At 43.9% G+C, this 24,173-nt stretch overlaps 1 protein-coding gene across 3 annotated transcripts in view; it reads left to right on the plus strand.

The window, feature by feature from the left end:
• The window catches only part of ADGRA2 (adhesion G protein-coupled receptor A2), a 220,171-nt gene that overhangs the window by 177,903 nt on the left and 18,095 nt on the right, over positions 1–24,173 (plus strand). For all 3 annotated transcript variants that reach the window (XM_088453047.1, XM_088453048.1, XM_088453049.1), the window contains 4 exons: positions 4,354–4,425; positions 4,507–4,670; positions 4,903–5,116; positions 16,718–16,882. In XM_088453047.1, coding sequence (XP_088309173.1) covers positions 4,354–4,425; positions 4,507–4,670; positions 4,903–5,116; positions 16,718–16,882 — 615 coding nt within the window. The remainder of the gene's footprint in view (positions 1–4,353; positions 4,426–4,506; positions 4,671–4,902; positions 5,117–16,717; positions 16,883–24,173) is intronic.

The raw sequence follows: 24,173 nt of genomic DNA on the forward strand, positions 1-24,173 counted from the left end.
GAATATTGCTTGACCTCTGGAGTCACATATACTTTACACTGAAGTGCCAAAAGTCATAGGATAGATGCCTAGTATCGTGTAGGACCCCCTCTGGCCCGGCGAAGTGCAATAACTCGACGTGGCATCGATTCCACAAGTGGACAGAATACCTCTGGACCTCTGTTGACCCATGCCATCTGGTTAGCTTCCCACATCTCCCTGATATTAGTTAGTGCAGTATCTTGGGTGTGAATGGTCCTCTCTACCACGTCCCATAAATGCTCAATTGGGTTCGTATTGGGCGAACGTGGTGGCCACACCATTCATCAGAACTCACCAGAATGCTCCTGGAACCGATTATGGACAACTTGGGACCAATGACATGGTGCATTATCCTGCTAAAATATTCCATCATTGTTGGGGTACATGAAGTCCATGAAGGGTTGCAAATGGTCATCAGGCAATGCAACTTTACAGTTACCTAATCATAAATGACATGTTCAGGCGGACCAGCGGACCCAACCCATTGCCACGTGAACACCCTCCGCACCATAATGGAACCACCACCAGCCTGGACGGTGCCTTGTTAACAACTGGGGTCCATGATCTCATGGTGTCTGCGCCACACCCAAATGCTACCATCAGCACTAAACAACTGGAACCGTGACACATCGGACCATGCCACATGTTGCCAGTCCTCTAGGGCCCAATTAGTGACATCATGAACCCAGGCGAGGTGCTGTGTCCGACCGGTGTTGTAGTGTTAACAAGGGCACTCTGGCAGGTCTTCTGCTCCCATATCCCATGTAAGCTAAAGAACACAGCACTGACATGCTGGATATGCCTCTGGTACCTCCTGCATTGAATGTGGATGTGATTGGAGCCAGTGTCGCTTATCTGTCACCATTGACAATTCTGGCCAGACGCTGCTAGTCATGATCATTAAGCACCCGTGCTCGGTCACTGAGCTGCCCACGGTGGGTGGTAATGCCTTCCATGAGGTATTTCTGGTACACACAAATGACACCATAGATCAAGGAATGTTGAATGTCCGCACAACTTCGGAATTTAAATGTCCCATGCATCGGGCACCCACTACTATCCCTTGTTCAAACTCCAATAATTCACGTTGCCTTGCCATGAACAGCCTAGTCGGTCTTCAAACTGACTCACGAGATGTCACATTACAACTGATGCAGGTCTGGGCATTTCTAAGATGTCATAGTACAGTGGAGCCACCTACCATTGCCTTTACATACTGCCGTCCCATGAATACTGGAGTCACATATATGAATACTGCTTGACCTCTGGAGTCACATAAATGAATTCTTGACCTCTGGAGTCACATGAATGAATACTGCTTGACCTGTGTGTTACTGCTTTGGTGCTATACCTCATTCTCCCCACTTTTTGCTATAGGGGAAAAGTGTACCAACATTATTATTGTTATCCAAAAGAGGAAACTACGGACAAAGGATCCTTCTGCCCCGGATTTAAGAATTAGCTCAATATCACTGCCACCTAATTCGGATTATAACACAACACATTTTCTATTTCCTCTATAATCGTTCACATTTATAGCATGGAATAGAATAATTCCAATGTGACCTATTTTTGTAGACCAGCCTATGTTACTGTAAAGCACAGGTTCTCAAACTCAGTCCTCAGTACCCCAAACAGTGCATGTTTTCCAGGTCTCCTCATAGAATCACAAGTGAAATAATTAGCTCCACCTGTGAATCTGTTAAAATGTGTCAGTGAATAATGAATACACCTGTGCACCTGCTTTGTGATCCGGAAAACGTGAACTGTTTGGGGGTCCGAAGACCGAGTTTGAGAATCACTGCTGTAAAGCCTTACCTATATTACCTATACCAGAGGTTCTCAAACTCGGCCCTCAGGACCTCACACAGTTCACGTTTTCCAAGTCGCTCCGCAGGTGCACAGGTGTATTCATTACTCACTGACACATTTTAAAAGATCCACAGGTGGAGCTAATTATTTCCCTTGCGATTCTGTAAGGAAACCTGGAAAATATGCACTGTTTGGGGTCATGAGGACCGAGTTTGGGAACCTGTGCCTACACTAACAGCTCTGATATTGGGTCTCAGTCCACTAGAGGATAGATGATATAATGTGTCTTATAACCACCCTGCATTATAGTGGGGTATCACAAGCACCACTGCTGTAAATGTAAGTGAGAAATACATTTATTCTCACTCAGGTTATAACGCATAAGCAGCATGTTGTACAGTGACAGCCCTTTACTTAGTATAGCAGTTTCATCATTCCCAGGAATTGTAGATGCCCCAAGAAGTTAACAATCTAATTTTAAAGACCACATGTCAGAAAAATGTCTAGATAGAGCAGAAGATTTAGGAATTTTCTAAATTTAAAAGAAAAAATAATGTAAAAAAAATATGTATTTTGGCGACATGTTCCTGCAGAGCTTAGAATAGACCCTCTTATTTCTGTAACCACAAGGCCGAGAAAGAAGTGCCCACTGCTTAAATTATACCACTATTATCATGCCAGCACTCTTCTGACACTTCTATGACTGTAAAAAGCTCTGACTAAGCATTGGCTGGGCCATGCTCTATTCTAGGACAATAGTTTTCTTTACCTCAGAACATTTATGCTATTTGTAGTCGTGGAGTTGGACAGCCCGTACTTACAGCCACAGTCACATGACCATAATACATCTACAGCGTTAGACATGCATGCTGTTCCAGGTTGAAATGAAGCCTGTAATTGTAGTATTCCTAGGTCTGTACCCTCATCAGCACATTCCCTGGGGGGTGGTGTTTACATTACCTTGTGCTGTTGTCAGCGGCATCTCTTCCAGGAACTACCATAGTCTCTAATTATTAAAACATTCTCAAAAACTTTTCCTTCTTTTTTTAGCATTCCCAAAATAAGCTCACTTCATGAAAATGTCATATGTAGAAACTTACATTTTGTCAAAAGACCAAACTGGCTTAGTATAAAGATGTTCTCCATTATTTTACACATTTTACCAGAGAACATCATTTTAAAATGAATGATGCTGTGATGCTGGCTTTCTTCAAGCCATAATCATCATTTTACTGACAACAAAACAAAATACAATATGACCTGTAAGCCTGAAGCCATTGGTGTGAATTGGTATGAAATACCGGCAGTCAGGATGCCTTCTGTCAAAATGCAGACAGCGGCATCACGATGCTCGGTATTCCGACAGGGGTAACCCTCCTTTCTTGCTCCTTAACCCTCCCCTCCCTGCACCCTAACCCTTCCCGTAAGTGCCTAAACCTAACCCATCCCTCTTGGTGCCTAAACCTAACCCTCCCCCCTTAGTGCCTAACTCCGCCCCCCAGTGGTGCCTGACCCTAACCCCCGCCAGTGGTGGCTAACCCTAACCCCCCCCCAAAGCCAAATCCCACCATGGTGCCTAAACCTAACCGCCTCCCCCCCCCCGCAGGTAACAGCTAAGACGCCCTGGTGTACCTACGCTCAGGATGGCGGCTGTCGGGATTCCACTGTCGGTCTCTAAATTTGCGTCGCCATTTCGACACCCATGTTTAGTCCCACATCTGGCAGTAGAATTACTGCGTCCCGGTGTGATGCATATGTGTAGCTTACTATTGTCACTATGAGGTGACATTTACATACTTGTCACTATGTATATTTATTCTTAATGATGCATGAAAACTTGGCTTATTTTGTAGTGACTGCCAGCCACAGCCGGACTGGCCATTTCAATGCCAGAAGGGTCGATGTCCTGGTCCAGCCCCGCTGTGTGGAGATCTGGCCTGGCAGCTACACCTCACAGCACTCTGCTTGAGCGGCATATATAGATGAGGTGTAACGCGAGGTCATGCCCCCTTGACTCACGGCAGGCCCTGTGATGTGGCACCGCCCCCCTATTGCCCCATTTGTGCCAGGGCTTATTTTAAGCAATTTACTGGCAACAGCCACATGACCCATTTTCAATGGTCTGCATCTGTCTTGGCTCATTTATTTTCCATTTGCAATTACCTGGGCTTTTATACTTATTACAGTATTGCAGTATGTAAGTGTATATGATGAGGGCAAGCGGGCAGGGATAATATAAATCAGTCCAGAGGAAGAGGATTTCTTATCATTAGTACAAGACATATATGAGACATGATGACGACTTGGTTATTAAAGGCTTAAAGGTAATTTCCCACAAAAAAAAATCACGACATATACATTATAAGGCCTCCACTGCAGCTTTATTTTTAATTAATGTGATTTTATTAATATCTTTACATATAAATACTTGGTAGATTGTGCAGATACTGTGTGTTATAAGAATGCAACTTTTTAACTTTAAGCTACTGATTTTATTAAATTCTCTTTCGCTGTTCCTAGCACCATGTCTGGAAACATCTTCTCGAGCCTCAGCTCTGGGGTTTTTGACGAGCTCCCTTCCCTGAAACTTGTGTGAGTATTCAGCCAGCAGCCTCCACATGCAGGGCCGCGGTGAGCTCACACTGACGGGACTCTTGGCTTCTCTTCGTGTAGGGACTTTTCTACAGAGTTCCTGACCTGTGACTGTGACCTGCGATGGGTGGCTGCTTGGACCAAGAACGGCTCTGTTCAGATCTCCGACAGGACATTGTGTGCTTATCCGAGCGCCCTCAGAGATCGGCCTTTGCGGAACCTGAGGGAAAGCCAGCTGACGTGTGGTAAGAGGCACCACAGAATGACACCTTAAGCAAGGGGACAACATTCATGTACCTAATATTTAATGATGTGTTATATATGGTAGTGTGTAACTAACTGGATTTTTTTGTTTTATTTTTTATTTTCAGCTTAATGGGCGGCAGAGAATTCATACTCCGTTGTCCCTCTTTTATTAAATAGGTTCTATTATAATTTTTTTTCCTTATCTAGTAATGCCCTGTATTATCATTACAGAGGGCACCCCAGAACTTCACACACACCAGCTCATCCCATCCTTGCGGCAAGTTGTGTTTCAGGGTGACAGAATACCTATCCAGTGTACGGCAAGTTACCTGGGCAATAGCAGCCAAATCATCTGGTACCACAACGGCAAGCAGGTGGAGGAGGATGAAGAACAGGGCATTATACTGGAAGAGACAATCATTCATGACTGCACCTTCATCACCAGGTATCTGTTTCTTATATGGGACAAAATAAAATAAAAAATCAAGAATAGAAAAATTCAGGCTTTTCTACTGTTTCCAAAATAAAACTCTGCTGGCTGGTACATCATTATTATTATTGATAATATACATATTATTACTTTCTTTTATTTATACAGCGGCACAAGATGTCTGCATCTTAGTACCATGATAAGCAGCACAATATAGGGGCTAATTCAGAGATGTGCGCTAACCCAATTGTGCCGTTCTGCACTGCCGCAAGACCCTGTATTGCGCTTGTGCAGTACGGGTCCTGCGTGATCGCACGCAGAGCGGCAGCAGACTATCAGTTCTGGGCTGTGAGGGGGCGGCGATGGCTGTGAGGGGGCGGCGATGGCCTTTGTTTCCCCAAACGTAGGCGTGTTGGCTGATGGAGATTTCCTAGCCTCTTTTTGAGCAACTGCGTTCGCCAGCTTGAGCGACCCCATGGGTCACTCAGCCAGCAGAAGATCACACAGATGTTCCAATGCTGCTTCCATGGACTCGGATCACTAATACGTGCAGGGGGCGTGATGCCTCCTGCTGCATTACCATAAGAGTGCTATCGCAGTTGCTACCATGTTAGCAGCTGCGATAGCAATAGCATTGGACCTTGAATCACCCCCATAGCACGCTGGGATTTGTATGTCTACAGTTGGGGACGGACAAGTTACTTCATACTTGCCTACTTTTCGGTGTGATGCAGGGGGACATGGTACTGCAGTTGCATCATCATTACCCCTGCGATTACTGCCATTATAACCAGGGGATGGGGCCACAATGATGCAAATTCAGCGCAAATCGTATCTCCGGAAGACTTGTCTACCTTTCCAGCAGAGCCAGCCGAGATTTGGGAGTCTCACGGACATCTTGGGAGAGTAGGCAAGTATGAGTTAACTTAACCCAGTGTTTCCCAACTCCAGACCTCAACACCCATTCCAACAGTCCAGGTTTTAAGGCTATCCATGTTTGAGCACAGATGGTTGAAATAAAAAAAAAAGTCTGAAGCTGTAATGAAGTCACCTGTACTCAAGCACAGATTTCCTTAAGGTGTAGATTGTCAGTTGGGAAATGCTGCCTTTTCCTGCCTAATGTATATTAATAACACCACTCAGAGGTCTTTTTAAAAACAAAGTGACACAAGCAGATATATTGCAACCAGTCAGCAATGACCTTTCTTCAATCTACAGAACTGCATTTTAGAAAATAAATATTTGATTGGTTGCTTTGGTCTTCTGCAACATTGCACTTTGCTATGATATAATCCCCCCTATTGCTGCTTTTCAACTTCTGAATTGGTGGTAGCATCAATGGTGGTGTCACTGATAGCAGCATTCTCTAGCAAGAGCCCTGCATGTGTTTAACATTAAAACAAGTTACTTAAATCTTAGGCTGAACCAACAAACTACGCCATCAGGCCTGCTAGCAGAAACCCGTAACATCATCTCCAGAGGACCAAAGAAAATAAATCCATCAGCAGCTGTTTTTTTTAACTACATGTACTGTCTGCATGAGTCATGTGAAGTACATGCATGCACCATACCTACAGTGTTTTCAGAATCCGAGAATGCAGTTCCAGGGCATGTTTCATTTGGGTATAGGGAGATCAGGAATGTCTTGTTTACATTCAATGTCTGAGTTTAAATTTAGCAAATGGCTCTGGTACTGCAGCGGTGCATCCTGCTGACTCCAGCCCTGATAAACTGTTTATTCCTAGCTGGCAAATCAGCCGTTTCCTCTCAGCGTGAAGGCGCATCCTGTGCGTTAAGGGACTCCTATCGGATGTACAATTCCCCTGCCAAGGTGCACCAAGAAACTTAGCAATTGACGGCAGATCGGAGTCACTTGGCCCACCTAGTCTGTGCATGTTCATTGTTACAGCACCAGCAAAATAACACTTGCAAATAAACATGTGATACCCACATTCTTGAGAAAATTCCAGTGACTGTGGAGTGTGGTGTGTAAACTACTGCAGTCTTTTACTCTTTTCATTTCCAGTACTGTCCTATCAGACATTAGGTATGTGGGGATCATCATCAAACGATATATATTTAATATAATTTAAGCATTACCATAGAAAACCATCAAATAACACCTAGGGCCTGATTGAGAAGTGCATTTAGTGTCGATGCCGCACGCAGTTGGCCAATATTTTAAGTCTTCAAATGCGTCTTAGGGGATGCGCCCCCATGGTTACCGCCGGGAGAGTCAGAATGAATTTGGACGTATGAGCTGTGGGTTTCAGTGGGCATTCTTTGGAGGTAACGGGGGTGGTTAGGCAGACGCGGGCATGTCGCAGTAGCACGGACACATGGCTCCATACATAGGGCTGGTGCAAGCTTCGGTGGTGCACCGATGGTGCGAATAAAGATGCACTGAGACGGATTAGCGCCACTGCAAGTGGGCATCTCAGGATGAGCACAATTGGGCATGGCAGTAGCCTAAAGACGTGGCCGTAGCTGTGGAACAAGACGTGGCTGTTACCACGTCTGCATCCACCTCTGAATAAGGGCCCCAGTTGAGTTAGTACTCTTCCCTCTTGTAAGTTGCATTACACCAGTGATAACAAGTGTACAATAAAAGTAATTCTGATTACAGATTTGTTCATAACTTTTGTATTAAGCATTCATTCGTAGGGAGATGCGTTGTAAGGATATTTCCTTACAATAGATCTTAGCTTTTTACTTAGTTATGGTCCGTTTTCTACATACTGTATGCTCAGGACTGACTCTGTAATTTTGATTTATCTATTTAAAAAACAACCGGGGTTTGGGCGCACAGACTTCTAAACGCCCTCTGTGGATCAGCAGACGGCATCTCCATGTGGTGATAAGGCAGGTCATACCCAGTGCTGTCTTTATAGTTACTGACAAAACCTCTCCTAGGCTGTAATTGTGTAGTATTCACCTATTGCTTCCCAAAATAACATACTGGATCTAGGAGTTAGCGACCATACAGAATGGAGGGGGTTTGGTATACATAACAGGAAGAGGGCTGGCTATGTTCCAGTTGTAAAGTTGCTGGTTAGTGTAAACTATACGGCGGGTTTCAGTCCGCGTTCCCATATTTCTTCGCATTATTCATGTCTGTCATCTACTTGCCTGGGCAGCGATTCCAAGATGCATGCTTTGTTTATCCTGTTCCCTTCTGCTTTCCAACAAAGCTATTTTCTCCTCCATTGTGACACAATCCTGGTGCTCAGACAAAACGTATACATCATATTAAGTTTATGTGTAGCAGACTCAGACAATGCGAGTGAGATTGCCAAGATCTCCAGGCAATCCTATGCCGAAACATTTGCACCCCCCGCTTCATGTACAGTTCATTCTGGTTCACTTGTGCTTAATGTTTCATTCTGATCAGCTATTTGTATGTAAGTTCTGCGGGTTAGTGATAAATATGGGTGGGGGTTTCCAATTTTCCAGGGAAATAAATGAATTGCCTCATTTGTTGCATAACCACTCTTGAGTATACACATTTTGTAGATAAATGCAATGTTAGTAATAGATTATTATATGTTCTTTACACAGGAATCCGGCACATTAATATGACACTAATTTGTCTCAAGCCATAAAAGTTAGCTGGTAGATGCCAGATGTAGTGAATCATATATAAAATCATGACTATGTTTGGAGGACCCAACATCTTACAGAGAAGTGTGAGGGAGAGCTTAGGATGTGGAGGGCTCTCATTCCCTATATGTCAGCCCTGTGCCACATGCAGCATGTTTCCTTTTTATGCAGCATAATATAGCCTTATGTATGTCCTTTCATCACACCCTGGCGGTGCCGGGTCATTGTGCTTTGTCCTGGGCTCCAAGCTCACGTTTCTGCTAGTGCTAGTGTTTCATGTACCTCTCCTATGGCCTCTGGGCCTGATTCAGAGTTGGGAATAGAGTGAAATATCTCTCTCAAATGATCATCTTGGTGAAACCATGCTGCACTGCAGGTGGGGCAGATTTAAAATGTGCAGAGAGATTTAGATTTGGGAGGAGTGTTTCCAAACTGACATCTAAATTGTAGAGTAATAATAAAGCTGTGCAGTATTTGTGGGCTACATGTAAAAGCAGCCAGTATTTACCCCACATGCAAAATAAAAATTTTGTATTTACACCCCTTGCATTGCAACATGGTTTGTCCAGGTTCACAGTTAAGTGCTCTCTCTCTCTCTATTCTCAACTCTGAATCAGGCTCTCTGGGGGTCATTCAGACCCGCTCGCGAGCGCAGGACGCTCGCAAGCGGGTCTATGTTCCCCCACTGCGCATGCGCACGACGGAGGGAGCTCCGTCGTGCGCATGCGCGAGACCCGGCGAGCGACGGGCTCTCCATCGCTCCGGGTCTCGCACCAAAGGGGGCGTGCTGTCGATGTTGATTGACAGCACGCCCCCTTTGGTTGGCGTGCCGGGGGCGTGGCTGCCAGACGGAGGCGTTCCCATGGGAACGCCTACCGTCTGAAGCCGGCCTCACTTTGATAGAGCCAAAATCACTCCAGGACTTGCGGCAGTGAGACCCTACCGCAGGGTCTCCGTCGCAAGCCCGATGGTCGCGATGGTCAAGACCATCGCGACCATCATCATGGACGCTCGCATATGCTGTGGGTGGTCACCCATAGCTATGCGAGCGGCCAGGAGGCCGCTCCGTTTTCATGGAGGAGGGCACTGATTCAGAGCGAGCGCTCTGGTCAGAGAGTTCGGCTCTGAATCAGGCCCTTCTGCTCATTACATTATACTGTCATGGTTTTCCTGTATATCTGACCCTGACTATCTTTTGTTGTTGTCTTATGTATCTTACAATTTTGATTCCTGCTGATTACCCAGCGTCTATCTGGTTGCCTTTAGTGGTCATATGGTGATTATTACTAGTCACCTTCTCTAATCTCCCTCTTACTAGTACAGTGGAACGAGTGGAGTTTTCCCCATATCTTAGTATACATGGGCATATAAGCACTGTAAGTCTCTTCCCAAAAGGCTCCTGACCGTATTGTCTGTTAACACCTTCAGTGCCTGTCTACTATTGTTAGTCTGGTGATTGATTCCCCAGTTCTGGTCTCTATCTGACTATACTCTCTGGTTCTGTCTCTAACTATCTGCTCCAGCTCCCTGGCTTTGGCTTGTCTGGTCCTTTCCTGTGCATTAGCCCCTTGCCTGTCTCACTCTAATTTAATGTATGTATCACTGGTGTACAATATATACTATTTCTTTGGATCTTGGTGCCAACTTCTCAGAGCATCCTTCCTTCAGCTACTGTATATGCCTCTCCCTAAATGACAGTGGATCTCCTGCTTTCTCCTTGTTTGTCCCTTATGTAGGAGTACAACCACCATGTAACTAAGTGGTCTATGGGGGGTATTCAAGAAAGCATGGAGAGAGATAAAATTGTGAAAGGTAAAGTATCAACCAATCAGCTCCTGACTATCATTTTTCAAACATAGCATGTAAAGTGACAGGAGCTGATTGGTTGGAACTTTATCTCTGTCTACTTTTTCTCTCTCCAAGGCTTAGTACATAGGGCTCGATTCAGACCCGCTCGTTAGGAGATGGATTTTTTTTTTCATAGCTACGTCAGACAAAGTCCCTAATCCCAAGATGGTTCCAAGCTGCTGCTTCATTCCCTTAGTGTTGGTTATTTAAGTTGATGTTGATATTAACGGTGGTTAATGCAGAGTTTTCATACTTCAGGATCTTATTCCCAGCATCGTCAAGATTATTTTGCTATAGTGCTGACAAACCTTCCTGCTCTCTGGGACGCTTTCCTTGCATCAACTACCCTACACCTAAGTTTATTTATATTTCTCCTGGTGTCGACTTCCTTCTTACTGTGACCAAAATAGATCATTTCCCTCAACTTATCTTTCCCAAAGTCTTTCTTATTTTCAGTTTTGATTATAAATACATTTTATTAAAACATAATTTTATAATGTTTCTTTACCTATATTATCTAAAAAAAAATTTTTTTTTGGGTGTGGTATAAGATATAGACAGTATGTATTTAGTTAGACAATGTCTAGATAGACCCCAAGTGTTAGACAGTCAATAGGTCGACAGGTACAACAGGTCGGCACACTAAAGGTCAACATGTAAGATGGTTGACAGGGTGATAAGGTCGACTTTGAATATGGTCGACATGAAAATGGTCGCCACATGATATATATATATTTTTTGTTAGGCACTGAGTGGAGGGTTAGGCACTTACCCCCTCGGTTAGGGTTAAGCACTTACCAAGATGGTTAGGGTTAGGCACCAGGAGGGAGGATTAGGATTAGGCACTTAAAGGAGGGTCAAGGTTAGGCACTAGAAGGGATGGTTAGGGTCAGGCACTTACCCCAATGGTTAGGGTTAGGCACCAGGGGGGAGGGTTAGGGTTAGGCACTAGAAGGGACGGTTAGGGTCAGGCACCTACCCTGACTGTTAGCTTTAGGCACCAGGAGGGAGGGTTAGGCACCAAGGGGAGGGTTAGGGTTTGAGTTAGGGTGAATATTAGGGCTAAAAAACAACAAGAAAAATCATGTCGACCATTTTTGTGTTGACCATTTTAATGTCGACCTTTTGACCCTGTCGACCATTTGTACCTATCGACCTGTCTATCTACAGTCCGGAATCCTTTTTTTCCTAGTTACATAGTGAGAGAGTATGGCGAGGAGGTATTGGTTGTCTGTATGTAATGATAAAACGTCAGCTGTTCATGAGCTACAGAGGTGCCAGCAGAACCAGATGAGGACACTATTGGTCCCTAGACATGTATACATGATACAGGTGATGGGGCCATTTTATGTGCACCTTAAACTTTCTAAAACAGATCCTGTGAGAGATGTACTGTTCTAAGCCTTGGAGAGAGATCGAGTGGAGAGAGATAAAGTACCAACCAATCAGCTACTGTCATTTTTCAAACACAGTCTGTAAAATGCCAGGAGCTGATTGGTTCTTTATCTCTCTTCAAGGCTTAGTACATGTTACTGCTATTTCTTTTAGAATGGGTTACTTTTTTACTGTGTTTTTTTTTGGTTATTTCTTTGTTTGTCTTCTTGAATTCTTTAATAAGTCTATTTCCTGTTCCCTCTGACATTTCCTGCCTAATGCCTGTGAATAAGAATGAGGCATATTCAGCAGATCCTAGCAATATACAGCAGAGGGGCCTCTGCCATGACTTCTGGCTTTTAACACTGGAAATTTTTAGTATAAAATGTAAATTTTCCTAGTGTTCTAGATTAGCAGAATTAGAGGTAATAGGTTCCTAGAACTATTTCATTACTTTTTGGTGCCATAAAGGGACTACGGTGTGACTTTTATGGACTTATCACATGGGTGGTACATCTGTCTATTTAAAAACTATAAGAACCCTACCCTGACACTTAACTTCTGTTTTTTCCAATAATGTCAGATAGACAAGCCCTTTGCTTTCTGTTTTGAAGACACAAATATACAATAATAACTGGCATATGTATAAATATTTTTTGTGGTAACATAAAGGTTTTTGCATGTATCCAGATAGCATACAGCAACCACAAAGCAATTCCCTGTACTCTTGCCTACTGCTAGGCTGAGCTGTCTATATTGGCCCAGAAGCATCAGTGCTTATCTTGGGTGCCCCATGTATGATCAGATTACGTGATCTTGCCAAGCTAGAACATTTGAAGAAATCGTGCCCGACAACTAAACCGATATTACTCTAAATATAAACATTTTTCATACATTGTCCTTTAGTTGGTAACTTGTGCTGTTTAAAATTACAATTACGACAATTCGACTGTATTACATAAAATTGTACACATGGCCTATGGGCAACTTCTCCACTGTTTTCACTACATGATACATCAACCCCATAGCTTGTTAATGGAGACATATAGCATTCAATATTCCTGTTGTAATTTAAACCTCTATGATGTGTCAGTTTACATTTAGTAGCAGTGGGGTCTTAGAGAGCTGTGGCGGACTTGGGTACTTTTGGGGGTGTGGCTTATTATTAGGTGGCGCCATGTGCCCCTCAGCCACATCCAGGGGGGCAAATCCAGGAAGTGTGTGTGGGGGTAATCAATGTGATCACTCTCTGCCTGCACAGCAATTGGAAACTGTTGCTATTGATCAATGGCAGCCGTCTCCCTGGTCCCTGCCCAGCCCAGCACACAGCAGCGAGTGCTGGGCTGCGGAGACACAGGCTGCTGCGCCTGGCAGGTAAGGGTGGCCTCCTCTCGGCGCCCCTGTGTATCAGGGATTCAATTGTTAATAGGTTTGGCTTAATTATGGCATGTTTCTGTGATTAGGTCTATCGGGGTGCCTGGTGTATTTTGTGGGTGTGGCTGTTATAGCATGTTTCTGTGATTGGGCCTGTTATGGCATATTTCTTTGATTAGGTCTATCGGGGTGCCTGGTGTATGTTGTGGGTGTGGCTGTTATGGTATGTTTCTGTGATTAGGTCTATCGGGGTGCCTGGTGTATGTTGTGGGTGTGGCTGTTATGGTATGTTTCTGTGATTAGGTCTATCGGGGTGCCTGGTGTATGTTGTGGGTGTGGCTGTTATGGCATGTTTCTGTGATTAGGTCTATCGGGGTGCCTGGTGTATGTTGTGGGTGTGGCTGTTATGGCATGTTTCTGTGATTAGGTCTATCGGGGTGCCTGGTGTATGTAGTGGGTGTGGCTGTTATGGCATGTTTCTGTGATTAGGTCTATCGGGGTGCCTGGTGTATGTTGTGGGTGTGGCTGTTATGGCATGTTTCTGTGATTAGGTCTATCGGGGTGCCTGGTGTAAGTTGTGGGTGTGGCTGTTATGGTATGTTTCTGTGATTAGGTCTATCGGGGTGCCTGGTGTATGTTGTGGGTGTGGCTGTTATGGTATGTTTCTGTGATTAGGTCTATCGGGGTGCCTGGTGTATGTTGTGGGTGTGGCTGTTATGGCATGTTTCTGTGATTAGGTCTATCGGGGTGCCTGGTGTATGTTGTGGGTGTGGCTGTTATGGTATGTTTCTGTGATTAGGTCTATCGGGGTGCCTGGTGTATGTTGTGGGTGTGGCTGTTATGGCATGTTTCTGTGATTAGGTCTGTCGGGGTGCTTGGTGTATGCTGTGGGTGTGGTTTAGTGTTTCATAATGCTGTTTCCGGGGCTGAGGTCTCTTGCTTCTTTGGAAGTCCCGTCCACCCTCCCTTTATTGGTTTGCTTAGTTGTCAGCTTTTTTGTTGCAGGAAACAATGTCAGCAGTGCATTGTGTAACTGCATGCCGCATATGCTCAGGAAAACAAATGTTGTTGGTTAGAGCAGAGATAAGCAACCTGTGCATGTGGAACTATAAGTCCCAACATGTAAAATATTTCATAGTGCCCAATTACAATATAACTGTCAGAAATGGAAAATAAATATCAGCCGCTTAATTAATCCAACAGTCTTCCAAATATGCTAAACCTTTTACTTCCACGTGCATGTGTGATAAGGAATTCTAACCCCTGGCGCCTGCTAATGTACAATAAATGCCATCTGAGATTTAATCACGGATATCCACTTTTCATTTCAATTTCCGTCACACCCCTTTTTTTTTTATTTTCCAATGTTTAAAGCTGCTACTTCTTTTCTGGTTTGGCAGCAAACCTGACTCTCATTTCCTTTAATGAACAGATTTTCTTGTTCACTTTACAGTTACTAAATTGTCTCCATTTGGGAGTCACATGACTGTATAGTGATGGCATTTTTATAATGCATCCTCTATACCAGCGGAGCCTCCCACACTCATTACTACCAAAGACCAAACCTCGTTTAGCGTCTGATTCCAAGTCAGACGTTATGCCGACATTCCCACAAATGGTCGATATTTGTCATTTGCGTATACGTCTGTGTTGCTAAAAGTTCGCACAGCGCATGTGTCCCACGGTGTTAGGGCACAAAGTCGCAGGACCGATTGAGGTGCACGGTCTTATAAATGTAGTGGGTTGTGACTGGGAGGTGACTATTCAGAAGCACGGAGATGGTCCACTTTATGGGCGTGTCACGAGGGTCACGCAGGCGCGTTGCTGGAGTGGTTATGAGCTCAGGGCCTGATTCAGAGCCGGACGCTCTTTCAGAGTGCTCACTCTGAATCACGGCCGTCCCTCTCTTTTTTTAGAGTGGCCTCCTGGCCGCTCGCATAGATGTGGGTGACCACCCACAGCTATAGCTAGCGGCCAAAAAGATGGTCGCGATGGTCAAGACCATCGCGACCATCGGGTTTGTGACGAGACCCTTGTGGTAGGGTCTCGTCTGCCGCAAGCTCTGGAGTGCTTTTGGCTCTATCAGAGCCAAAAGCACTCCCACTCATCACTTGTGATGTCAGTGGGGCCGGCTCCAGACGGTAGGTGTTACCATGTGAACGCCTCCGTCTGGCCAGCCACGCCCCTGGCACGCCCGCCAAAGGGGGCGTGCTGTCACTCAACATCGACAGCACGCCCCCTTTGGTGCGAGACCTATAGCGTCGGCTTGCCCGTCGCTATCTGGGTCTCGCGCATGCGCACGACGGACCCGGGTCCGTCGTGCGCATGCGCACTGGCCCAACATCGACCCACTTGCGAGCGCTCAGCGCTCGCTCGCGAGTCTGAATCAGGCCCTCAGTTGCATAATTTCTCACATTGGAGTCCCTACTCTGGAAGGAGAACCTTTACGTAACATGGGGCTGGTGCTAGTTTCCATGGTGCGACCATCTAAAGATGAATCAATTAGTATTTCAATGTGTAAAGAAGCTCAAAGTGGGCGTCTCACTCCTTGCACATGTAGATGCACAGCTGTACACCAGGTAAGGGCTGGTAGTGGTATTAGCATAAAGTCGCAGACACGACTGTGGCAAAAGATGCACTCACGGGCACAGCAGTATCCATATCAGAATCAGCCAATTAATTGAGATGTAATTGCAAGTTTTTGGACTTGTATAGACAGATCTGTAGTGATCTTGGTAACATATTTAAAATATCCTATTTAAATAAATGCACGTAATAATGCCTATCTACTTATTTTTTATTTTTACCTCCATATATGGCTTTCTATCTTTCTTTCTGTGTTTTGCTTTGCCAAGGTCTTTATAGCATTCAGGCAGGGATGCTTAATTTTCTTGCCCTTGATACAACACAGCGCAGATCTGCTAAAATGCAATTTTAACTCTGACATATGATATAAATGATCTCGTATAAAAAACAAAACAAGAAAAAACACAGAATGGAGCCAGGAAGATAAAGAAATGCATTTAGTAATAGCCACATGAGGATGTGAACAAATCCTTATAACACACTGATGTTGAAATGATACCAGTATACCTCAAATTGGTTGTCACCATCTTCCATGTTGTTCTTAAGGGATCTGTGACAATATGGTTTATATACTAAGGGGTCTATTTACTAAGCCTGGTTGGAGATAAAGTGAACGGAGATAAAGTACTAGCCATTCAGCTCCTAACTGCCATGTCACAGGCTGTGTTTGAGAAATGACAGTTAGGAGCTGGTTGGTTGGTACTTTATCTCCATCCACTTCATCTTTCTCTATGGCTTAGTACATAGACCTCAATGAAAGTTCTAGTATTCTGTGTGTAGCTTTATGCCTGTAACCTAGACCACTGACCTCTTCTCCTTGATTTTCCCCACCAGCGCTCTCATCCTCTCCAACATCTTGCTGTCTGCCAACGGTGAGTGGGAGTGCAGCGTGTCAACCAAGCAGGGTACCATCAGCAAGAAGGTAGAACTGGTGGTTCTAGAGACATCCGCATCCTACTGTCCTGCTGACAGGGTGACCAACAACAGAGGCGACTTCAGGTATCTGTTCTCCTTCACTCCACACAGAATCTGGTCTACGCGACCTATCTCCTATAGATAACAGAGTTTTATCATGAAAACCTTTTCATTGTGTTTTATGTCTCACCGCAGTGATACCACAGTAGCACTAGTTAGACAACACCTATCATTTTACACTATATGACATATTTTAGATGATGTATGTTGTTTCTTGGCCACAAAGTCCAGCATGGGTATGCAGCACTGGATGACGAGAGACACCCTCTGCCGTAGCCATTGATGGTCGTATATTGTAGTCCAGTGATGCAGCTATCTCGGGCAATGGGGCTGCGGTACAGTAGAGTAGATACATTTATTTTTGCTCATTTATGAGATCTGGTGCTGTCCAGTAGGCCACCATTCAGTGTCAGGGATCGTGTGACTTTGATGGTTGCCACATCTTGTCTTCCAACTAGAAGGGACTAGCTTTCGCATAAGCTGTGTGGCCGTGACTTTTGAATTTACTTTATTTAACTTTACCTGCAACCAGCAGGGGAGATAATTAGGTCTTCGTTCTACTGCCCAACTGTTGCCTTAATGGCAGCCCCCAAGTCCTGGTGCCCTAGGCAGCTGCCTAAAACTGCCTAATGGTAGCTGATGGGAATGAGGATAGAATCATCATTATATAAAAAAAAAAAAGGTGAGTTAAGATGACCATACAGACATATCTGCCATCCAGCACAATATAGGATCAGCATCCACACATGTAGGAGGGCCAGATAGAGCAAGGCTTATCAGTTGGGCCCCTTGGGACCAAGGACGCTGCCTGGTACCACCATCGTGACCATCAGTTGCCCCTTTGGCCAGGCTGCAGTAGCTGGAGCTTACTGCAACCTAGCCGGATCTAGTCAGCTTGCGAGGCCAGGAAGTCTGCGTCCATGGACGCATATCCTGGCCTTGCCACTCCCGGGAACCGGAGACGACACGCAGGTCGTCCCTTCACTGCCCCGCAAACGCCTTTGCCTGATTGACAGGGGGTCTGCGTGCGATTCCTCATGACCCATTCTGCACATGCGCAGATTCCCAATAATAGGGACTCTGCAATTAGCAGTTTACGCTGAATCAGGCCGTATAGTATATCAGGTGAGGAATTTATTTCTTTCAGTATTTCTTTTTTTTTTTTTTTAAATTGTAGTTATTTCAAAATTTATTGCAGCCCCACTGTGCAACACAGTCATTTAATAAGCTAATATCAGATGATAGTTATCCCTGCAACAAAAAGAGAGGCAGTAATCTGCTGACAAGGTTGGCGGAAGGTCAGCGGTGCATTTACAGACGATGTGATTTTACAGCGAAATGAATCATGGAGCGAGCCAGGGGAAAATAATAGTAGAACAGACCTGAAAATGTGCAAAATATTGCCGGCAGTGCTGGCTCATGTTCAGCATATAAACCGTGGGGACTCAAAGAATGTGAGATGTCCGTTGCAGCCTTTCAGTATAAGGAATGCTTAGGGTTAGCGGTTCAGTCCCCAGGGATCTCACTCCCCCCAATAACAAAAAAAGAAAAGAAAATAATTGAAGAGGACCTTTAATGTGACACCTGCGCGTTAATAGGAGTTCCAGATTGCTCAGCAAATGGCTTTGGCACTGAAGGTGTTAAACTGGGCAGGTCTGGGCCCATCTGTTAGCTATTAACAAGAATCATAGAGAAGGCTCCTTTCACATACTCTGTCCTGGCAGAACGTGCAGGGCGTAAAATTCAAGGTGTTGGAATTTCACTTGGCTGCAGAATAAAGGGCTCTATGCCGTGCAGTGCAAGCCGTCTCTGTTCCTTTATGGAATATAAATTATTGGTACAGCCAATGTGGCTTCAATTAGGCTGCCCCCTCCCCTCCTACTGCTCTCCTTTCTTGTGCCGTCTGAACCAGAGAAGGATGTAGGAGTAGGTACCGAGGGAAATTAGAGATTTGCAGAGTCAATATCCAGGCAGAAGCCAATACCAGATGTTGTATCAGTCCTGCTTTATCTTCCTTCGGCGCTGTTGGACAAGCGACAGAGTTCATGCACCAGGTGCTGACTTTCTAAAGGACTCACTTGGAATAGGTAATGGAGGCATCTCCACACCTCTCTCCATGATTGGTGCACACAGACTACAGCTTGCTACAGTATAGGCCGCTCTTTGGTGCGGGGGTTTTGTTACGGGGTTCTCTTGCACTTGGAATACAAATAAATGACTTCTCCAACAACTATGACAATGACAAACCAATGAATGTCCTCTATACAGATAAAGTCATTTTGTAATAAAGTTTTATTGAGCATGTTCAAGGTCAACAATACCAAAGTGCATTTAATAGCTGTCATAATATGTCATAGAGGTACTTAACACAAGTCAGTGAAATGAATACTTTTGCACATGATTCATGAATGTTTTCAATAATGTATGTATATGATAAAATAAAAAAAACTAATACCTCTTTTCCACCAAAAACCCGGGTCCGACCTGGGTTTTTGGAAATGGTTCCAACCCTGGTCAGACCCAGGTCAGACCCACTTACACTGCACCTTCGATCTGGGTTACTCCCAGGTCAGCCCTGTTCACACTGAACTCAGGTCTGCCCTGCTAAACCTGTGAGGTCGTAAAAAGTGGGAGGTGAATGCCCCAATCAACTCATTTTAGGCATGACCCAGGTCAGATAACCCAGGTTGCACCGTTACACTGCACCATTACCCAGGTCCATCCTGGGTCCAACCCTGGTAGCTACCTGGGTTGGATTGCTGGGTCACTTGACCTAGGTTATTTTTCAGGGACCCTTTTACACTGAGCTGCGACCTGGGTAGACCCAGCAAAAACCCAGAATTTCGCTCTGGTGTAAAAGGGATATAATTATAATGTAAACACCCACCTAACTCTTGTGAGCATCTCGAAAGCAATCATATATTATGTAACTTAAGTCTCCACGTCACTGAGCGCATCCCCTCTTCAAGACCAAGCCTGTATAAAAAAAACAGCAGGCCGCCATATCTTTAAGTTAAGAGTTAATCTGCTAAAAATGCAGATAAATACTGTTATTTCTTCGGACACTGGAAGAGAAAAAAAACTTACATTACTGCAAAAAATAACGTACTAAGCATTGGTGTCACTATGTTTTCTGTTAGAAATGTCTTTTTTTATGTCACTGTCCCTTTAAAATAAATGAATGCTATCATGGAAGTTTTGTCTGCAAAACTTGTTCTTCTCCCTCACTCCAGTCTGGCCCCCTGCTGGTCATAACAATTATAGCACTTCAGCGAAGTTTGGCAAGATTACATATTTACTTTGATTTATTCCAGACATTCCAATTCTCTATGTGTTATTTGCCTGGACTTTGTAGGAAAAACGATCAGTTAGAAATCAGTAACATCGCACAGAGATCAGCCGCCAGTACTCTTCATCAGAGTTTTCCATCTCAGATCTTGTGATCCTGCCAGATTTTTGTAACAGACAATCAAAGTCTTGGCCTTAGGCTGGGTATGCATTAGATGATGTGCAAACAATGCGATAATCATCCCAATTTCCATTCATCCCCAGAACAAACAATATAGTGCGTACACACTGTGCAATGCTTCAAACGACCGAACGATATATCTTACATCGTTTGGTAATTTCATCAGTAACGATATATCGTTTGCTTTTTAAACACCAGACGACCATCTTAATGATTTCTGCAAAATTTTAACAACAGGCCAGATCTTATCGGCAGATCGTCTGGTCGCCTGGTCGTTCGGTTGGGCGTACACACTATCGCTAAACATATCTTCTCATCTGTGCATGTATAGCTGATCAGAAGATGCGATGAACGATGCACGGGAGTGCGCAATAGTGCGTACACACTAGACGATGTGGAAGATTTGGCGTTCCAATTAATCTCCAAACGACAAAGCATCCAATTTATTGTCTCGTGTACTCAGCCTTACTATTTCTCACTATTGAAAAATAAGGAGTATTTTAAAATGTGTCTCAATGCCAATAAATGTTTTTTTATTGTACATTAAGAATATAATATTCCTCTGTTACACACAATTGGGCAAATCCTTGTTTGATCACTGCCTCGTTCATGCAAAACCCTTTGCGGCACATGAAAATGCAACTTGCGTAAACCTGAGTTGCACGAATCTTGCAGTTGCTTCCATTTCCATTTAGAGAAGCAGCCGTTCGTGTGTAAGCCCTTTGAGAGTTGCATCCCTTTTTGACTTTGTAACTTTAAGATTTCCCTTTTAGGAGGCGCAGGCATTATGCCTGGTGCAAGATTGTATGTTAATGGTAATGATGGCATCATTGGGTGCATCTATATTCTAGATTAAAATTTGCATTCATTTCAATATATGTAAGACTATACTTATTCACTATATGTGAGACTAGATATATTGAAAATCGCAGAACCTTAAATATACCGACGCCTTTCAAATCTAAGCAAAAGGTGCAAATTTTCAGTCCAAGGGCCTCATTTATCAACAAGTTTTACCATTCATAACGAGTGATAAAACTCGTTGCATATGATAAATGGTGCTCCAGCCAATCAGCTCCAACTGTCATTTTTCAAAAGGATGACAGTTGGGAGCTGATTGGCTGACTTGTTGTGAGTGATAAAACTCATTGATAAATGAGGCCCCAACTCTTAAGGTCCTTAGTGCAGACCAGTCACTTACAAACAGTGGAGGAGCGGCAGTTACGCACTGTAACACACTATGGGCCTCATGTACTAATGAGTTTTATCACCAAAATGAGTGATAAATTTCACTGTGTATGATAAATAGTGCTCCAGCCAATCAGCTCCCAACTGTCAACTGTTAGAAAAATGACAGTTGGGAGCTGATTGGCTGGAGCACCATTTATCATACTCATTGTGAGTGATAAAACTCATTGATAAATCAGGCCCTCTAAGTTTGTAGTTGTGCTTCTGGACAGACTGCACCCATGCAGGGTAGAACATGCCTGCTCTCCCCTCTTGTGAGACGTCTCTGCAACTTAGATGTGAGGAGGAAAATGATCCGGAGGTGCACAGTGCAAAAGCTTAAAAGTTTAAATTAAGATGGACCTCATGTCACTGTAGCGCCACCCCTGGCATGTATTATCTTTAAAGAAAAAAAATATCAATACTGATTAGCAAATAAACCCCAATATCTCAGCTCAGGTGCTTCCTCATGGATAGTGAGAGGGTGGGCAAAGAGGGACACTTATTACATACTTGCACAATGTGCTTTGGATGTACATATGACACTCCACTGAAAACAATAGTAACTTCTGTGGTTGTGATCACATCCAGGCCGTATTCATGAGGGGAGAAGAACCACCTTGCAAAGTAGGACATTTATTAAGAGCTGCCCTTGTTGCTTATTTATATTACATGCGTACATATGTAGTACATATATTACATGCGTACATATGTAGTACATATATTACATGCGTACAGTACATAGCAAAGTCTCGTTTTTGCTAATTTGGTGTTTAGTTCAGGTCACAATTGCAAGTAGATGACTATGCATGTGCCCAGGATGTACATCTATCCTTCATCCCCAAAAATGTCAGACCTTGGCGTTGTGGGATGGACAATGGAACATTTTTTCATATTTGGTGGAGTTGTTGGAAACTGGTCCCCTTCTGGAAAGAGATTTGTGCCCTTGCCAGCTTCATCCTAGGCATCTCAGTCACCATCAGTATAAATTATTTTGCCACATGGTGTTGGCAGCCAGGCGTCATAATGCTTTGGCATGGAAGAAAATGGAGGCTCCCCCCATAGGAGAGGTCATAGCTAAAATTTAGCACATTTACTCCATGGAACAAGTAACTAGTATCCTGCGGGGCTCCTCCAAAAGTTTTACTAAAATATGGGAACCCTGGACCTCCCACTTTCAGGTTTCCCCCCGCATTTAACTTATCCTTCTGAATTAGGCCAGGATCTTCATGATTTGTGCCCTGTGCTATATAGGTGGTTCAGCTGAGTCTGCCCCCTCCCCTCCTTCCCTTCCTGTTTGCCCTCTCCTCTCTACATTCTTTTTCTTATTTTCTGATGTTATGTTTTATTTTAAAAATGATCTGTTGATAGGTATAGTTGACAATTTGGTTGTGTAATTTCTCATTCCCGGACCTCTGTGCAGGTCGTTTCTGCATTGCCTCTCATCCTATCAATAAAATTTGTCTTTTAAAAAAAAAGTCAGACCTTTCTGAAGGCCTTGCACAGTGGGTTAAAATCTGATGCAACCATGATGGGCAGCACGGTTGGTGTAATGGTTAGCATTAATGCCTTACAGCGCCGAGGTCTTGGGTTTGAATTACGCCACAGCCCTCTCTGTGTGGAGTATGTATATTTTCCCCATGCTTGTGTGTATTTCCTCTGGGTACTCTGGTATTCTCCCACAATCCAAATAGTTACTGGTATATTTACAAAAGATGGTAAAGGCAACCAGTCTTCCGTCTGTGACTCACCTCCCAATAGAAAAATACGTTCACATAAAGGTATCTTTCTTGCATCAACCCATGGTATAGATATTAGTTTTCACACGTTTCCCATTTGTAACCCCTTCGGAAAAACACTCACCTAGGACCAGGTATAAACGTTCCCATCAAGGTTTCTTTACTTTAGGGGGGACTCCTTGCTCGAGAACGTTTTTTTCTTTTGGGAGGTGAGTCACGGACAGAAGACTCCAGAGTATTCGAGGTGTTCCTGTACCTTAGGCATAATCTGCTGTATATTCTTTCTTCCATTCTTTAAGCGACTTTCTCCACTGCGACAGGACCAATTATCAGAAGACTGCGCTTTATTTATTTATTTATTTATTAACAGTTTCTTATATAGCGCAGCAAATTCCGTTGCGCTTTACAATTTGAATCAAGATTAACATTATACTGGGTTGTAAAAGACATACATACATGACATACATAAAGGTAAGAGGGCCCTGCTCGCAAGCTTACAATCTATAGGGAAATAGGTGTTGATACACAAGGAGAGGTGCTATTGCAAATTGGTCCAGCCCAATTGCAGATATTCTTTTGGATCACTCTATTTTTGTTTTCTGCATTTACTGGTATATGACTATATGTATGTACATGTGAAAGGGAATATAGATTGTAAGCTCCATTGGGTCAGGGACTGATGTGAATGGCCAAATATTCTCTGTAAAAGCGTTGCAGGATATGTGTGCTTACCATTTAAACCGGGACACTCATGGATTACAAAGGCTCTGTGGCTCAGCCAGTAACAGAATCTGCGTAATTCATGAGTGTCCGGGTTTAAAGGGATAGTATGGTAAGCCTATGTATACACTATATGAGTAACTGTTAATAATAAAATAAT

The sequence above is a fragment of the Taudactylus pleione genome, unplaced genomic scaffold (assembly GCF_031769625.1).
Source record: "Taudactylus pleione unplaced genomic scaffold, aTauple2 ptg000567l, whole genome shotgun sequence".
In the NCBI taxonomy this organism is placed as follows: domain Eukaryota; kingdom Metazoa; phylum Chordata; class Amphibia; order Anura; family Myobatrachidae; genus Taudactylus; species Taudactylus pleione.